Here is a 26,509-nt window from a genome sequence, read left to right as displayed (position 1 = left end):
CACAATGTAAGAACGCCTGTCTTTTTATGTGGTCTGAAGACAACTGCGACCTGTGGAACCTCCCCCTTGGGGGAAGTCCCTTGAATTCCAGAAGATAACCCTGGGAGACTATTTCTAGCGCCCAAGGATCCAGAACATCTCTTGCCCAAGCCTGAGCGAAGAGAGAGAGTCTGCCCCCCACCAGATCCGGTCCCGGATCGGGGGCCAATATTTCATGCTGTCTTGGTAGCAGTGGCAGGTTTCTTGGCCTGCTTTCCCTTGTTCCAGCCTTGCATTGGTCTCCAAGCTGGCTTGGCCTGAGAAGTATTACCCTCTTGCTTAGAGGACGTAGCACCTTGGGCTGGTCCGTTTTTACGAAAGGGACGAAAATTAGGTCTATTTTTTGCCTTGAAAGGCCGATCCTGAGGAAGGGCGTGGCCCTTACCCCCAGTGATATCAGAGATAATCTCTTTCAAGTCAGGACCAAACAACGTTTTCCCCTTGAAAGGAATGTTTAGTAGCTTGTTCTTGGAAGACGCATCAGCCGACCAAGATTTCAACCAAAGCGCTCTGCGCGCCACAATAGCAAACCCAGAGTTCTTAGCCGCTAACTTAGCCAATTGCAAAGAGGCGTCTAGAGTGAAAGAATTAGCCAATTTGAGAGCATTGATTCTGTCCATAATCTCCTCATAAGGAGGAGAGTCACTATCGAGCACCTTAAGCAGTTCATCAAACCAGAAATATGCGGCAGTAGTGACAGGGACAATGCATGAAATGGGTTGTAGAAGGTAACCCTGCTGAACAAACATCTTTTTAAGCAAACCTTCTAATTTTTTATCCATAGGATCTTTGAAAGCACAACTATCCTCTATTGGAATAGTGGTGCGTTTGTTTAAAGTAGAAACCGCTCCCTCGACCTTGGGGACTGACTGCCATAAGTCCTTTCTGGGGTCGACCATAGGAAACAATTTTTTAAATATGGGGGGAGGGACGAAAGGAATACCGGGCCTTTCCCATTCTTTATTAACAATGTCCGCCACCCGCTTGGGTATAGGAAAAGCTTCTGGGAGCCCCGGCACCTCTAGGAACTTGTCCATTTTACATAGTTTCTCTGGGATGACTAAATTTTCACAATCATCCAGAGTGGATAATACCTCCTTAAGCAAAATGCGGAGATGTTCCAATTTAAATTTAAATGTAATCACATCAGATTCAGCCTGCTGAGAAATGTTCCCTAAATCAGTAATTTCTCCCTCAGACAAAACCTCCCTGGCCCCCTCAGATTGGGTTAGGGGCCCTTCAGAGATATTAATATCAGCGTCGTCATGCTCTTCAGTAACTAAAACAGAGCAGCCACGCTTACGCTGACAAGGGTTCATTTTGGCTAAAATGTTTTTGACAGAATTATCCATTACAGCCGTTAATTGTTGCATAGTAAGGAGTATTGGCGCGCTAGATGTACTAGGGGCCTCCTGAGTGGGCAAGACTCGTGTAGACGAAGGAGGGAATGATGCAGTACCATGCTTACTCCCCTCACTTGAGGAATCATCTTGGGCATCATTGTCATTATCACATAAATCACATTTATTTAAATGAATAGGAATTCTGGCTTCCCCACATTCAGAACACAGTCTATCTGGTAGTTCAGACATGTTAAACAGGCATAAACTTGATCAGAAAGTACAAAAAACGTTTTAAAATAAAACCGTTACTGTCACTTTAAATTTTAAACTGAACACACTTTATTACTGCAATTGCGAAAAAACATGAAGGAATTGTTCAAAATTCACCAAATTTTCACCACAGCGTCTTAAAGCCTTGAAAATATTGCACACCAATTTTGGAAGCTTTAACCCTTAAAATAACGGAACCGGAGCCGTTTTAGGCTTTAAACCCCTTTACAGTCCCTGGTATCTGCTTTGCTGAGACCCAACCAAACCCAAAGGGGAATACGATACCAAATGACGCCTTCAGAAGTCTTTTATAAGTATCAGAGCTCCTCTCACATGCGACTGCATGCCATGCCTCTCAAAAACAAGTGCGCAACACCGGCGCGAAAATGAGACTCTGCCTATGCTTGGGGAAAGCCCCTAAAGAATAAGGTGTCTAAAACAGTGCCTGCCGATATTATTATATCAAAATACCCAGATAAAATGATTCCTCAAGGCTAAATATGTGTTAATAATCAATCGATTTAGCCCAGAAAAAGTCTACAGTTTAAATAAGCCCTTGTGAAGCCCTTATTTACAATCGTAATAAACATGGCTTACCGGATCCCATAGGGAAAATGACAGCTTCCAGCATTACATCGTCTTGTTAGAATGTGTCATACCTCAAGCAGCAAGAGACTGCAAACTGTTCCCCCAACTGAAGTTAATTGCTCTCAACAGTCCTGTGTGGAACAGCCATGGATTTTAGTTACGGTTGCTAAAATCATTTTCCTCATACAAACAGAATTCTTCATCTCTTTTCTGTTTCTGAGTAAATAGTACGTACCAGCACTATTTGAAAATAACAAACTCTTGATTGAATAATGAAAAAACAGAATTTATGTTTACCTGATAAATTTCTTTCTCCAACGGTGTGTCCGGTCCACGGCGTCATCCTTACTTGTGGGATATTCTCTTCCCCAACAGGAAATGGCAAAGAGCCCAGCAAAGCTGGTCACATGATCCCTCCTAGGCTCCGCCTACCCCAGTCATTCGACCGACGTTAAGGAGGAATAATAGCATAGGAGAAACCACATGGTACCGTGGTGACTGTAGTTAAAGAAAATAAATTATCAGACCTGATTTAAAAACCAGGGCGGGCCGTGGACCGGACACACCGTTGGAGAAAGAAATTTATCAGGTAAACATAAATTCTGTTTTCTCCAACATAGGTGTGTCCGGTCCACGGCGTCATCCTTACTTGTGGGAACCAATACCAAAGCTTTAGGACACGGATGAAGGGAGGGAGCAAATCAGGTCACCTAAATGGAAGGCACCACGGCTTGCAAAACCTTTCTCCCAAAAATAGCCTCAGAAGAAGCAAAAGTATCAAACTTGTAAAATTTGGTAAAAGTGTGCAGTGAAGACCAAGTCGCTGCCCTACATATCTGATCAACAGAAGCCTCGTTCTTGAAGGCCCATGTGGAAGCCACAGCCCTAGTGGAATGAGCCGTGATTCTTTCGGGAGGCTGCCGTCCGGCAGTCTCGTAAGCCAATCTGATGATGCTTTTAATCCAAAAAGAGAGAGAGGTAGAAGTTGCTTTTTGACCTCTCCTTTTACCTGAATAAACAACAAACAGGGAAGATGTTTGTCTAAAATCCTTTGTAGCATCTAAATAGAATTTTAGAGCGCGAACAACATCCAAATTGTGCAACAAGCGTTCCTTCTTTGAAACTGGTTTCGGACACAGAGAAGGTACGATAATCTCCTGGTTAATGTTTTTGTTAGAAACAACTTTCGGAAGAAAACCAGGTTTAGTACGTAAAACCACCTTATCTGCATGGAACACCAGATAAGGAGGAGAACACTGCAGAGCAGATAATTCTGAAACTCTTCTAGCAGAAGAAATTGCAACTAAAAACAAAACTTTCCAAGATAATAACTTAATATCAACGGAATGTAAGGGTTCAAACGGAACCCCCTGAAGAACTGAAAGAACTAAATTGAGACTCCAAGGAGGAGTCAAAGGTTTGTAAACAGGCTTGATTCTAACCAGAGCCTGAACAAAGGCTTGAACATCTGGCACAGCTGCCAGTTTTTTGTGAAGTAACACCGACAAGGCAGAAATCTGTCCCTTCAGGGAACTTGCCGATAATCCTTTTTCCAATCCTTCTTGAAGGAAGGATAGAATCCTAGGAATCTTAACCTTGTCCCAAGGGAATCCTTTAGATTCACACCAACAGATATATTTTTTCCAAATTTTGTGGTAAATCTTTCTAGTTACAGGCTTTCTGGCCTGAACAAGAGTATCGATAACAGAATCTGAGAAACCTCGCTTCGATAAAATCAAGCGTTCAATCTCCAAGCAGTCAGCTGGAGTGAAACCAGATTCGGATGTTCGAACGGACCCTGAATAAGAAGGTCTCGTCTCAAAGGTAGCTTCCAAGGTGGAGCCGATGACATATTCACCAGATCTGCATACCAAGTCCTGCGTGGCCACGCAGGAGCTATCAAGATCACCGACGCCCTCTCCTGATTGATCCTGGCTACCAGCCTGGGGATGAGAGGAAACGGCGGGAACACATAAGCTAGTTTGAAGGTCCAAGGTGCTACTAGTGCATCCACTAGAGCCGCCTTGGGATCCCTGGATCTGGACCCGTAGCAAGGAACTTTGAAGTTCTGACGAGAGGCCATCAGATCCATGTCTAGAATGCCCCAAAGTTGAGTGACTTGGGCAAAGATTTCCGGATGGAGTTCCCACTCCCCCGGATGCAATGTCTGACGACTCAGAAAATCCGCTTCCCAATTTTCCACTCCCGGGATGTGGATAGCAGACAGGTGGCAGGAGTGAGACTCCGCCCATAGAATAATCTTGGTCACTTCTTCCATCGCTAGGGAACTCCTTGTTCCCCCCTGATGGTTGATGTACGCAACAGTCGTCATGTTGTCTGATTGAAACCGTATGAACTTGGTCCTCGCTAGCTGAGGCCAAGCCTTGAGAGCATTGAATATCGCTCTCAGTTCCAGAATATTTATCGGTAGAAGAGATTCTTCCCGAGACCAAAGACCCTGAGCTTTCAGGGATCCCCAGACCGCGCCCCAGCCCATCAGACTGGCGTCGGTCGTGACAATGACCCACTCTGGTCTGTGGAATGTCATCCCTCGTGACAGGTTGTCCAGGGACAGCCACCAACGGAGTGAGTCTCTGGTCCTCTGATTTACTTGTATCTTTGGAGACAAGTCTGTATAGTCCCCATTCCACTGACTGAGCATGCACAGTTGTAATGGTCTTAGATGAATGCGCGCAAAAGGAACTATGTCCATTGCCGCTACCATCAACCCGATCACTTCCATGCACTGAGCTACGGAAGGAAGAGGAACGGAATGAAGTATTCGACAAGAGTCCAGAAGCTTTGTCTTTCTGGCCTCTGTTAGAAAAATCCTCATTTCTGAGGAGTCTATAATTGTTCCCAAGAAGGGAACCCTTGTTGACGGGGATAGAGAACTCTTTTCCACGTTCACTTTCCAGCCGTGCGATCTGAGAAAGGCCAGGACGATGTCCGTGTGAGCCTTTGCTCGAGGGAGGGACGACGCTTGAATCAGAATGTCGTCCAGGTAAGGTACTACTGCAATGCCCCTTGGTCTTAGCACAGCTAGAAGGGACCCTAGTACCTTTGTGAAAATCCTTGGAGCAGTGGCTAATCCGAAAGGAAGCGCCACGAACTGGTAATGTTTGTCCAGGAATGCAAACCTTAGGAACCGATGATGTTCCTTGTGGATAGGAATATGTAGATACGCATCCTTTAAATCCACCGTGGTCATGAATTGACCTTCCTGGATGGAAGGAAGGATAGTTCGAATGGTTTCCATCTTGAAAGATGGGACCTTGAGAAATTTGTTTAAGATCTTGAGATCTAGGATTGGTCTGAATGTTCCCTCTTTTTTGGGAACTATGAACAGATTGGAGTAGAACCCCATCCCTTGTTCTCTCAATGGAACAGGATGAATCACTCCCATTTTTAACAGGTCTTTTTATGTGGTCTGAAGACAACTGAGACCTGTGGAACCTTCCCCTTGGGGGAAGTCCCTTGAATTCCAGAAGATAACCCTGGGAGACTATTTCTAGCGCCCAAGGATCCAGAACATCTCTTGCCCAAGCCTGAGCGAAGAGAGAGAGTCTGCCCCCCACCAGATCCGGTCCCGGATCGGGGGCCGATATTTCATGCTGTCTTGGTAGCAGTGGCAGGTTTCTTTGCCTGCTTTCCCTTGTTCCAGCCTTGCATTGGTCTCCAAGCTGGCTTGGCCTGAGAAGTATTACCCTCTTGCTTAGAGGACGCAGCACCTTGGGCTGGTCCGTTTTTACGAAAGGGACGAAAATTAGGTCTATTTTTTGCCTTGAAAGGCCGATCCTGAGGAAGGGCATGGCCCTTGCCCCCAGTGATATCAGAGATAATCTCTTTCAAGTCAGGACCAAACAGCGTTTTCCCCTTGAAAGGAATGTTTAGTAGCTTGTTCTTGGAAGACGCATCAGCCGACCAAGATTTCAACCAAAGCGCTCTGCGCGCCACAATAGCAAACCCAGAATTCTTAGCCGCTAACTTAGCCAATTGCAAAGAGGCGTCTAGAGTGAAAGAATTAGCCAATTTGAGAGCATTGACTCTGTCCATAATCTCCTCATAAGGAGGAGAGTCACTATCGAGCACCTTAATCAGTTCATCAAACCAGAAATATGCGGCTGTAGTGACAGGGACAATGCATGAAATGGGTTGTAGAAGGTAACCCTGCTGAACAAACATCTTTTTAAGCAAACCTTCTAATTTTTTATCCATAGGATCTTTGAAAGCACAACTATCCTCTATGGGAATAGTGGTGCGTTTGTTTAAAGTAGAAACCGCTCCCTCGACCTTGGGGACTGACTGCCATAAGTCCTTTCTGGGGTCGACCATAGGAAACAATTTTTTAAATATGGGGGGAGGGACGAAAGGAATACCGGGCCTTTCCCATTCTTTATTAACAATGTCCGCCACCCGCTTGGGTATAGGAAAAGCTTCTGGGAGCCCCGGCACCTCTAGGAACTTGTCCATTTTACATAGTTTCTCTGGGATGACCAAATTTTCACAATCATCCAGAGTGGATAATACCTCCTTAAGCAAAATGCGGAGATGTTCCAATTTAAATTTAAAAGTAATCACATCAGATTCAGCCTGCTGAGAAATGTTCCCTAAATCAGTAATTTCTCCCTCAGACAAAACCTCCCTGGCCCCCTCAGATTGGGTTAGGGGCCCTTCAGAGATATTAATATCAGCGTCGTCATGCTCTTCAGTAACTAAAACAGAGCATCCACGCTTACGCTGGCAAGGGTTCATTTTGGCTAAAATGTTTTTGACAGAATTATCCATTACAGCCGTTAATTGTTGCATAGTAAGGAGTATTGGCGCGCTAGATGTACTAGGGGCCTCCTGAGTGGGCAAGACTCGTGTAGACGAAGGAGGGAATGATGCAGTACCATGCTTACTCCCCTCACTTGAGGAATCATCTTGGGCATCATTGTCATTATCACATAAATCACATTTATTTAAATGAATAGGAATTCTGGCTTCCCCACATTCAGAACACAGTCTATCTGGTAGTTCAGACATGTTAAACAGGCATAAACTTGATAAGAAAGTACAAAAAACGTTTTGAAATAAAACCGTTACTGTCACTTTAAATTTTAAACTGAACACACTTTATTACTGCAATTGCGAAAAAACATGAAGGAATTGTTCAAAATTCACCAAACTTTCACCACAGTGTCTTAAAGCCTTGAAAATATTGCACACCAATTTTGGAAGCTTTAACCCTTAAAATAACGGAACCGGAGCCGTTTTAAGCTTTAACCCCTTTACAGTCCCTGGTATCTGCTTTGCTGAGACCCAACCAAACCCAAGGGGAATACGATACCAAATGATGCCTTCAGAAGTCTTTTATAAGTATCAGAGCTCCTCTCACATGCGACTGCATGCCATGCCTCTCAAAAACAAGTGCGCAACACCGGCGCGAAAATGAGACTCTGCCTATGCTTTGGGAAAGCCCCTAAAGAATAAGGTGTCTAAAACAGTGCCTGCCGATATTATTATATCAAAATACCCAGAATAAATGATTCCTCAAGGCTAAATAAGTGTTAATATCAATCGATTTAGCCCAAAAAATGTCTACAGTCTAAATAAGCCCTTGTGAAGCCCTTATTTACAATCGTAATAAACATGGCTTACCGGATCCCATAGGGAAAATGACAGCTTCCAGCATTACATCGTCTTGTTAGAATGTGTCATACCTCAAGCAGCAAAGGACTGCAAACTGTTCCCCCAACTGAAGTTAATGCTCTCAACAGTCCTGTGTGGAACAGCCATGGATTTTAGTTACGGTTGCTAAAATCATTTTCCTCATACAAACAGAATTCTTCATCTCTTTTCTGTTTCTGAGTAAATAGTACGTACCAGCACTATTTGAAAATAACAAACTCTTGATTGAATAATGAAAAACTACAGTTAAACACTAAAAAACTCTAAGCCATCTCCGTGGAGATGTTGCCTGTACAACGGCAAAGAGAATGACTGGGGTAGGCGGAGCCTAGGAGGGATCATGTGACCAGCTTTGCTGGGCTCTTTGCCATTTCCTGTTGGGGAAGAGAATATCCCACAAGTAAGGATGACGCCGTGGACCGGACACACCTATGTTGGAGAAACTACAGTTAAACACTAAAAAACTCTAAGCCATCTCCGTGGAGATGTTGCCTGTACAACGGCAAAGAGAATGACTGGGGTAGGCGGAGCCTAGGAGGGATCATGTGACCAGCTTTGCTGGGCTCTTTGCCATTTCCTGTTGGGGAAGAGAATATCCCACAAGTAAGGATGACGCCGTGGACCGGACACACCTATGTTGGAGAAATAAACGTTTTTTAAACAGTCACAACAACTGCCACAGCTCAGCTGTGGCCCTACCTTCCTCAATAAACGACTTTTGAAGTCTTTAGAGCCCTTCAGAGATGTCCTATAGCATGCAGGGGACTGCTGAGGGAAGCTGAATGTCTCTGTAATTTTAACTGCGCAAAAAAGCGCTAAAATAGGCCCCTCCCACTCATACTACAACAGTGGAAAGCCTCAGGAAACTGTTTCTAGGCAAAAATCAAGCCAGCCATGTGGAAAAAACTAGGCCCCAATAAGTTTTATCACCAAAGCATATATAAAAACGATTAAACATGCCAGCAAACGTTTTATATTGCCATATTATCAGAGTATATATCTCTGGTAGTAAGCCTGATACAAGTCGCTATTAAATCACTGTTTTTAGGCTTAACTTACATTAATCAGGTACCAGCAGCATTTTCTAGTCCCTAGAAAAACTTAAAATTGCACATACTTCAATAGCAGGATTACCTGCACGCCATTCTCCCTCTGAAGTTACCTCACTCCTCAGACATATGTGAGAACAGCAGTGGATCTTAGTTACAAGCTGCTAAGATCATAGAAAATGCAGGCAGATTCTTCTTCTAAATAATGCTTGAGATAAAATAGTACAACTCCGGTACTATTTGAAAATAACAATCTTTTGATTGAAGAAAAAACTAACTATATTTTACCACTCTCCTCTTACTACCTCCATCTTTGTTGAGAGTTGCAAGAGAATGACTGGGTATGGCAGTTAGGGGAGGAGCTATATAACAGCTCTGCTGTGGGTATCCTCTTGCAACTTCCTGTTGGGAAGGAGAATATCCCACAAGTAATGGATGATCCGTGGACTGGATACACCTTACAAGAGAAAGATTGAACATCTGGCACATCCGCCAGACACTTATGTAATAAAAAAGATAATGCAGAAATCTGATCCTTCAGAGAACTGACTGACAATTCTTTGGAGAAAGGACAAAATCCTAGGGATCCTGAACCTACTCCAAGAGTAGCCTTTGGATTCACACCAATAAAGGTATTAGTTAGAAGGTCCTTCCTCAGAGGTAACCTTCAAGGTGGAAGATAAGACATCTTCACTAGGTCTGCATACCAGATCCTGCAAGGCCAATTCAGGAGCTATTAGAATTACTGATGCTCTCTCCTGTTTGATATGAGCAAAAACTTGTGGACGGAGGGCAAACGGAGGAAACAGGAATGCTAGACTGAAATCCCAAGGAACCACCAGAGGATCTATCAGGGCGGCCTGTGCTATTTATATATAGATATACTCTTTCCTCCTTATATCTGCTATCAAGCGGTATTAATGTCAATTTCCAGTTAACATTAGAGGACGTCTTTACCTCGGTTAACAATAATCAATGAACATATGCTTACAAAATGTTGCACTCAGCTGGATTATTAAGTGATACAAATCGCTACTAAATATAACATCTGATTTTCTCCACAAAGGACTTATATGGTCTATAAAAGGACTTTGTTCTGTTATCATCATAGAGAAACCGGCATAATATGTGTTTATGTGCAAATCAGTTAGATATTTGTAGATCACATGCTTTCTCTCTAGATTGCTCCATATGTTTTCTTTAATACCTGTGATGTCTCAACATTTTGTTTGATATGCTTAAGTAATAAATCCACTGCAGTGGTGTATTTTGGAGATGACAAGCTTTTTTTAGCTGTTTACTTGTATGTTTGGTAACTTTTTGCAATAAACTGTCTGCATGGGTTTAGGTCTGTGCATGTGTAGTTCATTTTTTTTGGGTTTTGTGTTGTTCTGCAGCCATGCATTTCTAAGAAATTGGATTAAATGGGTTAAAATTTTGAGTGCTGAAATCCCCTACTTTAACTATGGTATCTCATATAGCTCTACCATTTTTCTTTATCTATATATTACTGGATTAAATTTAAATTTTAGGGGTCTGCACCACGTCTGATTTCAGCTGACCCTGAGTCATTCGATATATAAACATAATTTACCGGAAAAAATTCCTGTGTCTTTTTATTAAGACAGGTTCTGGACTTCTTAGTTTTTCTTCCACATTTTTTGTAAATTTATCTGTATTAAGGAGTAAGAAAGAGGATTCTGTATATACTCCATTCAGTGGAATAGAGAAACTATAAACAACTTAGATTGTTTAAAATTAACCCATTTATGTATTGGCTGTGGGGGAGCACAAAATCCATTTAAACATGGCCTTTACCCTCTCAGATGAACTATGGGAAGCTGAGTTAAAAGAATCCCTAACTAATACCACCCTAGAGAGCAGTGATTTGGAAACAAATGTGTATAATGCTTTCAAAAAATATAAGAATTGCATTGCAAAACAAGTAAAAGTTAGAGCTGAAAATTCTAGCTTAGCAAATTATGTAGAGAAAAAGATTGTGCCTAGAGGTCTACGGTTATTCTTAGACCCAGGCTTCAATGCAAGAGAGGAAGAAGGTGGTTTGGATTTCCTGGATGAATGGAATGAGAAATTATCAACGTGTGCCCTAAGTATGATTGAATTGCTTATAAAAAGGAATGACAAAAGATTAGAAAAACTGAAAGATGATGTTGAGAAAGCTTTGGAGGTGGTAAATAAATTTGACAATGACCCCAACTTTGGCAAATTGAATGAGGAAATGAAAACACATATTTCAAAATTACAAGCAGATATTAAGTTGAGGAAATGTAGAAAACTACACAGAGATCAAGAGGATTATGTAAATAAAAAGGTCTATGTTTATAAGTTTGATAGAGGATCATATGACTCAGGTACTGACATGTCTGATATTGAAACTGATTCAGAAAGGGCGTCAAAAAACGATGGAACACCTGGGTCTCAGAGTTCAGAACAAAGAGGAGAAGAAGGAGGGGGGGTAGGAGGAAGAGGTGGAGAGAACAGAAATTTGAACCTAGTAGAACGGAGGTATCCCCAACGAAATCAGAGAGGGAGAGGAGAGAATATGAGACAAGGGTACAGGAGCAGAGGGAGACCACGCAGAAGACCCTATCAGGGTTACTAGTCCCAAATACAGCTACAGATGAATTGCAGATAATTAATCTTTCTTCGTTCAGGTTAAATCTGACTCATATTGAAGTGTTAAAGAAAGGTTTATCCTTTTGTCCCACAAATAAATTAAACAAATTTGATTTAATTAAGGACCTTCACCTTTTTGCCAGAAAAATAGTGTTACATTACACTATGTTTCAGCGCTCTGAACAACAAAAGGATGAAGAAACTTTAAAGATATTAACATCATTTTTGTCAGAAAATGAAGAGAGTGAGCCCACTACGGGATTAAAGCCTACTTTCAGAACCAATTTTAAATTGAAATCTACTTTCATGCCCTCTATAGCACAAGTTCCAGCTGTGTCACTGTTTGTAAAAGCTGTAGAAAAACAAATCCATAAATTACCAGATGACTGGATATGGGCAGATAATCTAACAGCAAAACAGAGACAGGCTTTAAAAGAGCTAAATTCTGCAAAAGGGGTAATTTTTAAGCCAGCCGACAAGGGCGGAAATTTGGTTCTTTTAGATGAGTCGTTTTACCTGAACGAAGTTAAAAGACAGTTATCAGATAAATTGCAATATGAGAAACTCCCTAGAAATCCTATAAACCAAATGAAGTCCAAATTAAGTAGAATCTTACAAGAGGCCAAAATGGAAGGTCTGATCTCTCCAGACGAGTTCAAATTTATGAATCCGGTGTGTCCGGTTATGCCAACATTTTATATTATCCCTAAAATTCATAAAAATATGACACATCCCCCTGGGCGACCCATTGTGTCTGGGATTGGTGGCATCAGCGAACACATTGGACAATATGTTGACTTCTTCCTGAGACCTTTCCTCTTATCTCTTCCCTCTTATGTAAAAGACACTCCAGACCTGTTGAGGAAACTAGACGACCTAACTGTTTCCCCTGACACTATCCTAGTCTCTTTAGATGTGGAAAGTCTTTATTCATCTATACCACATGAGAAAGGAATTAGTGCCTGTGACGAACCAAGGTTATCCAACCCTGCACCAGTCACTTATTTGGCACAGAAAGGGTTTTCAGCCCCCTTTTCTGTCACCTACAGCTCAAATGCTGCCACCACTTAAAATTTATTAAAGGGAAAATCTTAAGGAAAACCCCAGACTTTACACATTAACTCTAGAAATACAATTTAGCAGAAAATAACCTAAAATTATACAGTTCTAATATTCCAGTCTCTTTCAGTAAAGTGGTTCAATTATTAGACAAAGGCCAAACTTAATAAAGGAATTATTTATTATGCCAAAAATATTATGCACAATGCATTAATAATAAAAAGTTGTTACAAATAAAATTACACACGCAAACAGTATTTTAAAATAAAAAGGAGAAAAACAGAATTGAATACTTTCCTAGTCTTCAAGATCTGCGCCAGGGGCTGGCATGAAAATGATGGCTCCTTACTTCTGTACAGCAGCTCCCCTTGTAAGAATGACAATCTTATTGTTAAAAAATAAGATTCTTAAACCTACTTCTCAGAGATCATGTTGCTTAACCACACCCTCCTGGGCGGGCTAAGAAACCCCACTGTCTTTACAAACTTCAATAGACTAAATTTCTTGCCTGAATTTATACAATCCATTATCATTCCTGCTAGGTAGGAAATTTCTATATTTACATATTTAGAACCTCTTAGTTTTATTGGGAGAACCAGTTTGATATCAAATATGCCATAGGTTGTCATATTTACCTGCCGTTAAAGTTATAACACTTTTAACCCACATATGTACATAATATACCAATGTCCTGTCAGTGACCTGGTCAGTTTTTGTAATGAAGGGCCTGTTTTGCATCATGCATTCTATTGACAGCTTAAGCCATAAACTTTATCCTGTGTATCTCTGTGACTAAGAGCTTCAGTGATTTTATGACTCAATGCATACACACTAGCATTTGGTGGCTAGTTAGAGGGTTCTGGCACTTCAAAGAAAATACAAACACAATTCTTCTTGAAAACAAATAACTGTTTTGAGTGCAAGCTGCACAAAGTTAACTCCATAGGAGCTGAATCCTGAGATATTTGTGACACCTCCCCCAATAAGAGATGCAAAAGGGGGTGGCTACGAGCCACTCCCGATGCGTATCAAAAGGAGCTTCCCCTTGCGGTGAGAACACCATTGCCAGACAGATTGCACCTAGCAGTTTTGGCAGCAGGATGCCCTCCTTTTAAAAGTGACACACTAGTTGCTCTACCCAACCGATTGAATATATTGCAGGGCCCCTCCCATGCAGCCTCTAGTTTGTTCTGTCTCATGGGCGTGAGTACAAGAACATTATGGACCATCTCACACACTCCCTCTCTGGCAGTAAACTCCTGCAACTGTTTTTGTGTGAATATGGCATCTCTGGGTTTTGCAGGTACCTCCCCCAATAAGGTTGGCATCTTATCCCTGAACAACACATCATCCCCTGTTACAGAGGTGCCTGTGAAACCTAGTATCTTGCTACCTATGGTGTGCTCTCTAAGCATATTGTATGCTGTCAGTTGCTGCTTAACTACCATAGGCTCTTGCCCTCCCACTGGAGTAGAATTCCTGTACTCCTGCACTCTGTTATGGTTGGTAGGGGGTTGACTAACTGCCCCCCCTTCTCCTCACTGTGGGTTCTAACTGCTGGGGACACTGATGCTGCACATTTATCAGTGTATTTGCTGAATGGCACGGTGGGGCTGTGTAAATACACTTCTCTGTACTCCTCCCCCCTGTGCCTGCAGTCTGTGTCAGTCTCTGTCCCCTAGCCTGTGCAGTCTGTTTATAGGTCACAGCTGAGGTTACTGGGGTCTCTGTCACCCACAATCTTTCACACTCACTCTGGGGGTCCCTCAAAGAGAATCCTGTACCCTCCTCCCCCACACAGTCTGAAATCTGTGGCTTTGCTGCTTCTGTCCTAGAGTGGGCTAGTTTGCCCCCCTGCTCTCTCTCACAGTCAGTCTGCCACTTTGCATAATCACACAGAATCTGGTATCCTTTTGACACTGGTGCAGACAAGCACACATCTTCCTTCTGCCATTTATCCCAACTATTGTGTCTTTTCACAGGGTACAGAATTGTCCCTGGCAGAGACTGGCACACATCATCCAGCGGCCCAGTCACCCAGTCATTCTCTCCCCCGTCAATCTCACCTCCTTCTATAGAATACACTGATTCAATCACAGACAGACACGCACCCCTCATCTGCCTTCTCTCACAAACAGCTCCTCCCTGTACAGGTAAACTCAGTTCAGGCACAGACAGACCCACACAGTCTATCGGCCTTTCTCCACCATCAGTTTCTCCCTGAACAGCTAATGGTAATTCTGCCGATACTGCTGGTTTAAGTACAGGAAGACACACACCGTCTGTCTGTCGTTCTCCCCAGTCAGCATCTCCTCGTACAGCTTCACCTCTCAGCACAGACACCCCCAGTTCAGGCACAGCCCTGCGCACACATGCACTCTGTCCTCCCTCCTGGTCATAATGTCTCTGAGCATTTTTACACACAGCCCTTTCCACATAAGGGTCCGCAACTAATGTCACTAGATCACATGTAGCATTGTCAGGCACATAAAGAGATAATAATCTACCCAAATCAGTACCCAGTAAAACATCATTAGGAATATTTTCAGATACCCCCACATTTCTTAAACCTCTCCCCACTCCCCAATCAAGATATATACGTGCCATAGGCACTGCAAGTTTCATTCCCCCAATCCCTTTAACTGCTAGAGTCTTTCCAGGGATAATGTTCTCAGAGTTCACTAGCTTTGGATGCACCATAGTCACTTCTGCACCTGTGTCCCTTAGCCCTAGGGTTACCTTATCTCCAACAGTCACAGGTTGCAGGTTCTCATGGTTGTTTTCCTCTGAACAGGTAACAAACAAAACAGATGCTGGTACTTCTGAGGGATTACTCCCTCCATCTGATTGCCCCAAGTTAATCCTCTCTGGGCAAGTGGAGCTGATGTGGCCCACTTTGTTGCAAATAAAACATCTGCGGGTATCCCCCTGCCCAGATGCAGCACTCGCCCCTCCTTTCCCAGAGGGAGCAGACACACTGGATAAAGGCACAGCAGGCTTTGTGAAGGGGGGTCGTGCAGCAGCTCCTTTACAGGTGGATCCCCCCTTAGAAAAGGATTTCCTCCCATTCTCTGGAGACCTGTTAGCTGTGTAAAAATCAGCCAGCTCGCCAGCTTCCAATGCTGTTATGGGCTTCCGATCTAAAACCCATTCTTGAACTCCGGCTGGGCACAGCTGCATAAATTGCTCCTTCACAATCAAATCTTCCAGCTCCTCCATAGTGGCAACTTTTAATCCTCTGACCCACTGTTTAAAGGCTGTCCTCAAGTTTCCAACAGCTGTAATATAGCTCTCTGACACACCTTTCTGCAGGGAACGGAATTTCTTTCGGTAAACTTCAGGAGTAAGATTGTATCTCCTCTGCAGGGCAGCTTTAATGGAATCATAGTCCTGATCAAACTCTGGGGGTAGTTCAGCAAACGCCTCCAGTGCAGGACCTTTCAGGCCAGGGGTAAGGTACTTGGCCCACTGCTCCCTTGGCAACTGGAACTGTCTGCAAACTTTCTCAAAGCTACGCAGGAATACATCCACATCTCCATCTTTCTCCAGGGTGGGAAAGTTCTCTGCACGCACTCTGGGAGCAGGTAGGTCTCTAGGTTCACCAACAACAGGTGAGACCATCCCTCTCTCCAACCGTGCAAGCTGTAGCTGATACTCTCTCTCTGCCTGTCGTTCAGCAGCCTGTCTCTCAGCTGCCAGAGACGCCTGTCTCTCAGCCACAGCAGCTTGTCGTTCAGCAGCCTGTCTTTCATAAAACTTTGTAATCAGTTCCATGCGCAAACTTGCATCCACTGAGCCCATATGTTTAAGAACAGTTTGCAAATAACAGTCCAAGGGATCCCCAGATTCTGATGAATCGCTGCCCCCAGCTGCAGACATCTCTCCTGAGACCTCAACTGGTGTGATTTGGCTGTTATCATAGTCAACAAGAGCTTGTATTAGTAAATCTTTGTTCTTTGAACGTGTTGGAATATCCCGCTCCTGGCATAGGAGTATAAGTGCCTCTTTAGATCGCTGCTCGTATGCCTACATAGCAAAAATAAAATAGAAAAGAACAACAGAGAATAGGGAAGGGGACTGTTTGCAATGTGTCACTATATAATGCACTGAGTTTTAGCCTTTGGAAATTGTAAGAAACAATCTCTTTTAGTACCGGGATTTCCACACTAGCAAATCCACAAGCACTAAAATCTAATAATAAAAAAAATTATCTACACCGCTGCCCACCAATTTGTGACGAACCAAGGTTATCCAACCCTGCACCAGTCACTTATTTGGCACAGAAAGGGTTTTCAGCCCCCTTTTCTGTCACCTACAGCTCAAATGCTGCCACCACTTAAAATTTATTAAAGGGAAAATCTTAAGGAAAACCCCAGACTTTACACATTAACTCTAGAAATACAATTTAGCAGAAAATAACCTAAAATTATACAGTTCTAATATTCCAGTCTCTTTCAGTAAAGTGGTTCAATTATTAGACAAAGGCCAAACTTAATAAAGGAATTATTTATTATGCCAAAAATATTATGCACAATGCATTAATAATAAAAAGTTGTTACAAATAAAATTACACACGCAAACAGTATTTTAAAATAAAAAGGAGAAAACAGAATTGAATACTTTCCTAGTCTTCAAGATCTGCGCCAGGGGCTGGCATGAAAATGATGGCTCCTTACTTCTGTACAGCAGCAACCCTTGTAAGAATGACAATCTTATTGTTAAAAAATAAGATTCTTAAACCTACTTCTCAGAGATCATGTTGCTTAACCACACCCTCCTGGGCGGGCTAAGAAACCCCACTGTCTTTACAAACTTCAATAGACTAAATTTCTTGCCTGAATTTATACAATCCATTATCATTCCTGCTAGGTAGGAAATTTCTATATTTACATATTTAGAACCTCTTAGTTTTATTGGGAGAACCAGTTTGATATCAAATATGCCATAGGTTGTCATATTTACCTGCCGTTAAAGTTATAACACTTTTAACCCACATATGTACATAATATACCAATGTCCTGTCAGTGACCTGGTCAGTTTTTGTAATGAAGGGCCTGTTTTGCATCATGCATTCTATTGACAGCTTAAGCCATAAACTTTATCCTGTGTATCTCTGTGACTAAGAGCTTCAGTGATTTTATGACTCAATGCATACACACTAGCATTTGGTGGCTAGTTAGAGGGTTCTGGCACTTCAAAGAAAATACAAACACAATTCTTCTTGAAAACAAATAACTGTTTTGAGTGCAAGCTGCACAAAGTTAACTCCATAGGAGCTGAATCCTGAGATATTTGTGACAGTGCCTGTAAACTTTTCTTAGAAAGTAGGGGTTCAAACAGTGACATGCATACAGCCTTTGTCATAAAACTTCTTCATTTCATTCTTGAAAACAATGTTTTTCAGTTTGATGGCTCAGTATATAGGCAGGTCAGGGGGACAGCTATGGGTGCAGTATGTGCACCAACTTATGCGTGTCTCCACTTGGGAGCATGGGAGCTGGATGTCTTTGATCAATATAGTGAGACATTTGACTCCCATGTGTCCCTATGGATTAAGTTTGTGGATGACATCTTTATCCTATGGGATGGCCCCCTGACCTGCCTACATGATTTTATTTCTAAGTTGAATAAAAATGATCGAAACATCTTTCTGACTTATTCCTATAGTAATAAGGAATTACCCTTTTTAGACATCTGTATCAAAAGGGAAGGAAGCCGTATCTCAACTGAAAATTTTCGTAAGGACACGGCAACAAACAACCTGTTGGAAGCCTCGAGTGGGCATCCAGAGCCCTTGAAAAAGGGCATTCCATATGGCCAACTCTTGAGATTAAAGAGAAACTGTTCTTCAAATACTAAATTTAATTATCATGCTGAGAGAATGTGTAAACGTTTCATTGAAAGAGGTTATTCTCATAACCTGGTTAAAAAAACCCTAAATAAAGTAAGTAAGCTGAATCGTCAAGACCTTTTGTATAATCAAAAAGAAACAAAAATTGAGAATAATATCAGATTCATTACTACATTTAATTGCCAATGGCAAAGTATAAGAAATATTCTATCTCAAAATTGGCATTTTTTAACCTTAGATGACAAAATAGCAGATAAGGTAGGAAATAGACCCCTTTTGACCGCAAGGAAACCTCCTAATCTTAAAGATAAGTTAGTTAGAAGTAGATTTACTCGGTCTGAACCAGCTACAAACTGGTTAACTAATAAACAAGTGAAAGGGAGCTTTCCTTGTGGGCATTGTGTCTATTGTCCCTATTTGCCAAAAAGCAAAACATTTTCTGCCAATACAGATAAAACTTATACTATTAGATGCTTTTCAAATTGTAACTCAGTGGGGGTTGTTTATCTTTTGGGGTGCTCCTGTCCCCTGTTCTATGTGGGTAAAACAAAACGTTTGTTCAAGGACAGGGTACAGGAGCACAGAGATGACATCCTCTACGGGAGAGATACAAGTGTAGCTCGTCATTTTAAGGAGATTCATAATAGTAGTACTGTCTCTTTAAGATTTATAGGGATTGACAGAGGAATAACAAATGGAAGAGGTGGAGATGAGGATAATTGTTTGTTAAAAAAAGAAGCAAGATGGACTTTTATGCTAAATACGGTGTCACCTTTTGGTTTAAACGAAAGGATTGAATATGCATCGTTTTTAAAATAGAGGTTCATATCTGAAATTTGAAATTCTCCATTTGTTGTAACTGGAGAAAAAACAAATGAGTGAAAAGCTATATCAGCATTAGTAAACTTTATAAATAGGCCATTAACTATGACCTTTATTTTCTCTTAAATTTGTTTCATAGTTGTGGGTCTGTATGTCAAAATATACCATCATAGTAACCATTATAGTAATTCAGCTAGTCATTTCAAATTTATAGAATTTAAATCAATATGGGATTTATGTAAAGTAATTCTATCTAGGCATAGTAACCAAAGAAATAAAGTTTAATTGAGCTGCAACATGCATAAGGTTTTCTCGCATGCAGTTGTTGTTTTTTGTACAAAGTTGCCAAATAAAAAATGTTCCATCTTGTTAAAATAGGCCACATTGTATTAATCTATACATTGGTAATCATTGAACTTATCTTTAAAATAGACAGGAATGTCCGGCTTAAGATTTTAAAAGGGTGTGTGTAAATAGCTAATTTGATTGGCTGAGGTACTATCTCCCAGTTCATTGGTTTTGCAATAAAGGCTGACAATTGGAGAAGATGGACAGTCCTGACGAGGCCCCTGTTTCGCTCAGCATTATGGGGCGAAACGCGCGTCGACTTTCCCAGAAACAGCTATCATTGCACCTGTGAATTAAGCAGCTGGCCTGAGCCTGCCCGGGAATTTCAAAATTCAAACTGAAGAAGCAAGCCTGGATCTTGCGGTAATCAAGTGGTTGCTTTAAGCCGCCTGGATACGGTTTACGCACAGAAGCAAAGTATACACCTGCAAGTTTGTGTCCCCAGTGAGCAGGGAGACGCGGTTGTGAAGAGGTGAGATAAGGATGTCGGAGGCTCATGTCCCGGTCCGTTTGCCAATAATACTGTGACTTTGTTTTCTCTGAGTTTTGCTGCAATATTTCAACACAGGTTTGCTTTGTTGTATCTGCTTTTCACCACTGAATGAAGATTTATCTGCTATCAAGCGGTATTAATGTCAATTTCCAGTTAACATTAGAGGACGTCTTTACCTCGGTTAACAATAATCAATGAACATATGCTTACAAAATGTTGCACTCAGCTGGATTATTAAGTGATACAAATCGCTACTAAATATAACATCTGATTTTCTCCACAAAGGACTTATATGGTCTATAAAAGGACTTTGTTCTGTTATCATCATAGAGAAACCGGCATAATATGTGTTTATGTGCAAATCAGTTAGATATTTGTAGATCACATGCTTTCTCTCTAGATTGCTCCATATGTTTTCTTTAATACCTGTGATGTCTCAACATTTTGTTTGATATGCTTAAGTAATAAATCCACTGCAGTGGTGTATTTTGGAGATGACAAGCTTTTTTTAGCTGTTTACTTGTATGTTTGGTAACTTTTTGCAATAAACTGTCTGCATGGGTTTAGGTCTGTGCATGTGTAGTTCATTTTTTTGGGTTTTGTGTTGTTCTGCAGCCATGCATTTCTAAGAAATTGGATTAAATGGGTTAAAATTTTGAGTGCTGAAATCCCCTACTTTAACTATGGTATCTCATATAGCTCTACCATTTTTCTTTATCTATATATTACTGGATTAAAAATATGTATGTATATATATATATATATATATATATATATATACATACACATAGAACCTGTTTTTAATAATACCTTTATATAGTTGGCGCCTCTTATAGATACCTGTTTTGGCACTGCAGTGCCGACCACGTATCTTGGATATCCTTTAAGATCTCTGTATGCGAGTCTGCTTGTTGAAAAGATGGCACCTGAATTAATATGTCATCCAGGTACGGCGCTACTGCAATTCCTGAGATGATCACTGCCAAGAGAGCCCCCAGAACCTTTGAGAAAATTATGGGAGCTGAGGCAAGGCCAAACGGAGCAGTCACAAATTGAAAGTGTTTGTCTAGAATCTCAGGAAGTTGTGATGATCGCTGTGGATGGGAACATGAAAATATGCGTCCTTCCCGTCTATGGTCGTCATGAACTGACCCTCTTGGACCAAAGGAAGAATGGAATGAAAGGTTTCCATTCTAAAGGACGGTACTCTGAGAAACTTGTTGAGATACTTCAGGTCTAGAATAGGTCGAAAAGTTCCCTCTTTTTTGGGAACCACAAACAAATTTAAATATAATCCTAGGTCCTGTTCCCATACTGGAACTGGAACTATCACTCCCAGGGAGAAAAGATACTGAAAACATTTCAAGAATGCCTCTCTCTTTATCTGGACTGCAGATAATTTTGAGAGGCGGAACCTGCCCCTGGGAGGAAAAGTTTTGAATTCTATTTGGAAACTCTGAGATACTATGTCCAGAGCCCAAGAATCTGGGACATCTCGTATCCATGCCTGATAGAAAAGAGAAAGTCTGCCCCCCACTTGATCCGATCCCGGACCGGGGGCAAACCCATCATGCTGCCTTAGACTCAGCTGCGGGCTTCTTTAATTGCTTCCCCTTGTTCCAAGACTGATTGGCTTTCCAAGAAAACTTGGACTGTTCCGTCTTGGAAGACCTCTGAAGTTATGAAAGGGACGAAAATTAACTTGGCGTCCTTTAGGTCTGTTCTTCTTGTCTTGTGGTAGAAAAGACCCATTTCCACCCGTAATGTCAGAAATAATTTCAGCCAGACCAGGCACAAACAAGGTCTTACCCTTGTAAGGAAGTACCAGAAGCTTGGACTTAGAGGTAACATCAGCTAATCAAGATTTCAGCCACAACGCCCTGCGGGCTAGGACACTGAAGCCAGATATCTTGGCTCCCAGTCTAATAACTTGCATGGAAGCATCAGAAATAATGGGATTGGCTAGTTTGAGAGCCTTAATCCTGGCCTGGATCTCCTCCAAAGGAATCTCTAACAAAATAGATTAAGACAAGGCGTCGCACTAATAAGATGCCACACTTGACACAGAGGCAATACAAACTACAGGTTACCATTGAAAACCTTGATGAACATACATCATTGACAAATAAGCCTCCAGCTTCTAGTCTATGGGATCCTTAAAGGAGCAGCTATCCTCTATAGGGATCGTAGTTCTCTTAGCCAGTAAAGAAATGGCCCCTTCTACTTAAGGCACTGTGCACCATAATCAATGGAGACAGTGACAGGAAACATCTTTTTAAAGATGGGAGACGGGGAGAAAGGTATCTCTGGCTTCTCCCATTTCTGTGAATAATCTTCGTTGCACAGTCTAGAAACACTTCCACGGAGGAAGGAACATCATAGTATTTCTAAAGTTTGCTAGACTTCCTAGGGTTGACAACGACAGGAGTGAGTATTGGAGTCGTCCAAAGTAGCCAAAACCTCCTTTAACAATACACGAAGGTGTTCAAGCTTAAATCTGAAGGAAACTTCTTCAGCATTAGATGAAGCAATTATAATGTCCAAATCTGAGATATCACCCTCAGAGGCTACCGACGTATCCTTCTCATCAGACTTATGAGTAAGGGCAACCTAAGTTGTAGAGGCTGGGACAGAAACCTTACTATCTGAATCTCTTGTGTTTTCCCTTTAGCATAGGAAAAGCAGCTAATGCCGCAGATACCGCAGAAGATACCTGAGCAGCAATTTCTGCAGGCAAATAAGCTCCTCCAGGAGACTGAGAGGAAGCGCAGGGCACTGTGACGCCATTAAGGCTTGGGACGTTTGAGGAGAAAACCGTGGCATTGCCTGAACAGCATCTTCCTGAGAGATATTAGACTTAGAGACAGAAAGTTTATCTTTATGTTTTAAAGTCCTATCTAGACAAGAGGTGCAAAATTGCATGGGCAACACAATTTGGTTCTCTAAACATAGTAGACACTTGTCCATAGGAACAGAATCCTGTTCCATGACTAAGGAAAATGTATTGGCAAAAAAGAAAAAAGAAACTTACTTTATATATTGGTACTGTCACTTTAAGAATCAACAAGGCGGTATAGTCTTCGGCTAAGTAGACATCCCACACCCTCACAACCTCACAACTTACAGGTATTTAGCCCCAGCACTACACAATAAAAATGCTAAGGAGCAATTTGAGAAAAAATAAAACAGCTTGTCAAAACTATCTAAACAAGGCCTCTACACCTCAGCTTTATACTGAGGTGCCTACCTGCCCCCTCCGATAACCAAGTGATCCCAGCAGCAAACGAGAACATCTGGATTTACAAGCCAGTCTCTCCACTCGCATCCAGCCACCACCACCGCTCAGATAACACAGAGAGAGCGGAATCAGAAGGACACATGACCGGCAAAAATGAAGCTGTGGCACAGAAGGAAAGCGCATGCTTCATAGTCGGCAAATGCAGACAAATAAAAGAGCAGTACTTGATAGATGCTAGCATTTTTGCCATAAAAAAATGAGCCAAGTTAAAAATTAAAAAATAAATGCCTGAGCCAACAATAGAGGGTTAACTCCTTTCTGCCCATGAAGGAGATTAACCCTTTAAGTCTCTTAACCCACATACAAATAAAGTGCATGCCCACTGCTTATAAATAATCCTCTATGAATGATTTTAGTCCTAAAGTAAAGTGCATAGAGTCTCCTTAACCCTTTCTGTGCAAGTCTCCCAGCCCCAGAAGACAAAAACACTTACCTGCACATGTAGCTGTCAGGCAGGAGGACAGCTTACAAGGCGTGAAAGGACTCATAATCCTTACAGAGACCTGTAGAAAAAGAAAGAACAGAGTAAAATGACTCTGATTTTCTATAATAGGGCAGCTAAATTTTAGGAAAACTAAGCAAGGCCCACCTCACAAGTTCCTAACTGCTTTAAAGCCACCACTAGCCTACTGAAGAGATTAACGTGGACTATGGCTAGACCCCCAAAAATCTTGCTTGTAGCAAAGGAAATCCAATTTTCTTCAGACACCAAAACTTCACCTCCTCCATTGACAGAGGCAAAGAGAATGACTGGGGATTGTGGGTAGGGGAGAGATACTTAACAGCTTTGCTGTGGTGCTCTTTGTCTCCTCCTGCTGGCCACGAGTGATATTCCCACTAGTAATTGATGATGTTGTGGACTCACCATATCATAGGAAAGAAATACACATTATTTGCACTTATTTATACATGTACTCAACTGAATGGATGTTATACTACTTGAGATGCTTCCTCACTTTATCTCATGACTTTAAACTAGACCAACAAGTGCTACACTATATACATATGTAAAGACCTGCACAGACTCTCCTTGGATACTACGGTGGCATATACGCACACAGATTTTGTGGGGTGACCCTCTTATAGAGCTGTTGCAGGTCTTGGAATCCTGTTCTTGTATGTATTCTGATTTAAGAGCTAATTGATATTGAAAATCTTTTGACATGATGGAGAGCTGGCCATGCTTTATTTGTAATTTTTTAATTTTTCTGTTTTTGTACAAGGAAATTTATATTTTGTGAAGAATGTGTTGAATTCCATGTCTTTTATAGGGCTTATTGCTTCTTATATAATTTCTTATTGTTCATGGTTTAATAAAAGTTAAACTTACCTTACTCTTCTCATTGAAAACAGAGTTAGACTGGAAAGAAGTAGTATCATCAACTAAAAATCAAGACACAAGTTAAAATTAGAATTGATTTTGAATAAGAATCATAATGTCGGAAATTAATATATGACACCTATTTTGCAACAATATGTTGGTTTATTATATTCCTGCTATGTATTTATTTGAATGTTTAAACATATAAAACCAAAGACAGCTATGATCCAGAGAAACAAAAAGCATATAAGTAAGTTTTAATAAACTAAAAAAAAAATATATACTGAAAACCAACTATGTTAAATGTCATTAATTGATTATTCCAAGTTAAGACTCACTTTCAGAGTTGCAGTTGTTCTCCACTTCCATTGTTTCTTCTTCTTTTACTAATCTGTCATTGAAAACTATAACAGAATCTTGATTTGAGGTCTCTTTTGCCCAATTACACTTAAGTGAAGACTGTTGCACCTTTCTGTCCTCATAAACTACTTCTTGTAACCAAGGAAAGCATATCACTACAAGATACCAGTGGGATCTGGAACAAAAAGATCAGACATAAGTAATAAACAAAAGAAATGCTATGTCATACAACAGAGTAATTAGAAACAAAAATCTGTTTAATTGGTAAGTTATTGTCTACTTGGAGAAACAGAATGTAATAAACCTTAAACTTACCCCATCATTCTCCAGTCAATGTAAAAATCAGTCCTTTGAGGTATGCAGAGAGAAACACTGGAACCTCAGGACCCCAATAACCATAACAGTAAACAAATATGTGCTGTCATTAATTATAATTACCAATATATTCTATTCTGATACCCCTTACATTATTTTTAACAGCAAAACATAGCTGTTCATAATTGCTAAGCGACATTTTATATTAACTGCATAACATGTTTTAAAGAATGTACTAGTTTTAAGGTTATGTATGGCTCACAACTAAGTGTTTGAAAAACTGATGTGAACCTCTACATGTCAAGAATCAAAAAACATAATTTATGCTTACCTGATAAATTTATTTCTCTTGTGGTGTATCCAGTCCACGGATCATCCATTACTTGTGGGATATTCTCCTTCCCAACAGGAAGTTGCAAGAGGATCACCCACAGCAGAGCTGTCTATATAGCTCCTCCCCTAACTGCCACCTCCAATCATTCGACCGAAGACAAGCAAGAGAAAGGAGAAACTATAGGGTGCAGAGGTGACTGTAGTTTAAAGTTAAAAAATAGCTGCCTTAAAATGACAGGGCGGGCCGTGGACTGGATACACCACAAGAGAAATAAATTTATCAGGTAAGCATAAATTATGTTTTCTCTTGTAAGGTGTATCCAGTCCACGGATCATCCATTACTTGTGGGATACCAATACCAAAGCTAAAGTACACGGATGAAGGGAGGGACAAGGCAGGTACTTAAACGGAAGGTACCACTGCCTGTAAAACCTTTCTCCCAAAAATAGCCTCCGAAGAAGCAAAAGTATCAAATTTATAAAATTTTGAAAAAGTATGAAGCGAAGACTAAGTCGACGCCTTGCAAATCTGTTCAACAGAAGCCTCATGTTTAAAGGCCCATGTGGAAGACATAGCTCTAGTAGAATGAGCTGTAATCCTTTCAGGAGGCTGCTGGCCAGCAGTCTCATAAGCTAAGCGTATTATACTTCTTAGCCAAAGCGAAAGAGAAGTTGCCGAAGCCTTTTGGCCTTTCCTCTGTCCAGAGTAG

General features: G+C 41.3%; 1 protein-coding gene across 1 annotated transcript in view; it reads right to left on the bottom strand.

The window, feature by feature from the left end:
- Positions 1 to 26,509, bottom strand: part of SENP7 (SUMO specific peptidase 7) — a 625,329-nt gene that overhangs the window by 170,847 nt on the left and 427,973 nt on the right. Inside the window, exons 13-14 of the mRNA XM_053707566.1 lie at positions 25,130 to 25,326; positions 24,801 to 24,853 (exon numbers count right to left, since the gene is read on the bottom strand). Of these exons, the coding sequence (XP_053563541.1) occupies positions 24,801 to 24,853; positions 25,130 to 25,326 (250 nt within the window). The remainder of the gene's footprint in view (positions 1 to 24,800; positions 24,854 to 25,129; positions 25,327 to 26,509) is intronic.

This window comes from Bombina bombina, chromosome 3 (assembly GCF_027579735.1).
Source record: "Bombina bombina isolate aBomBom1 chromosome 3, aBomBom1.pri, whole genome shotgun sequence".
Lineage (NCBI taxonomy): Eukaryota > Metazoa > Chordata > Amphibia > Anura > Bombinatoridae > Bombina > Bombina bombina.
Note: the sequence above shows the minus strand (reverse complement) of the source record. Positions and strands in the feature narration are given on the sequence as shown.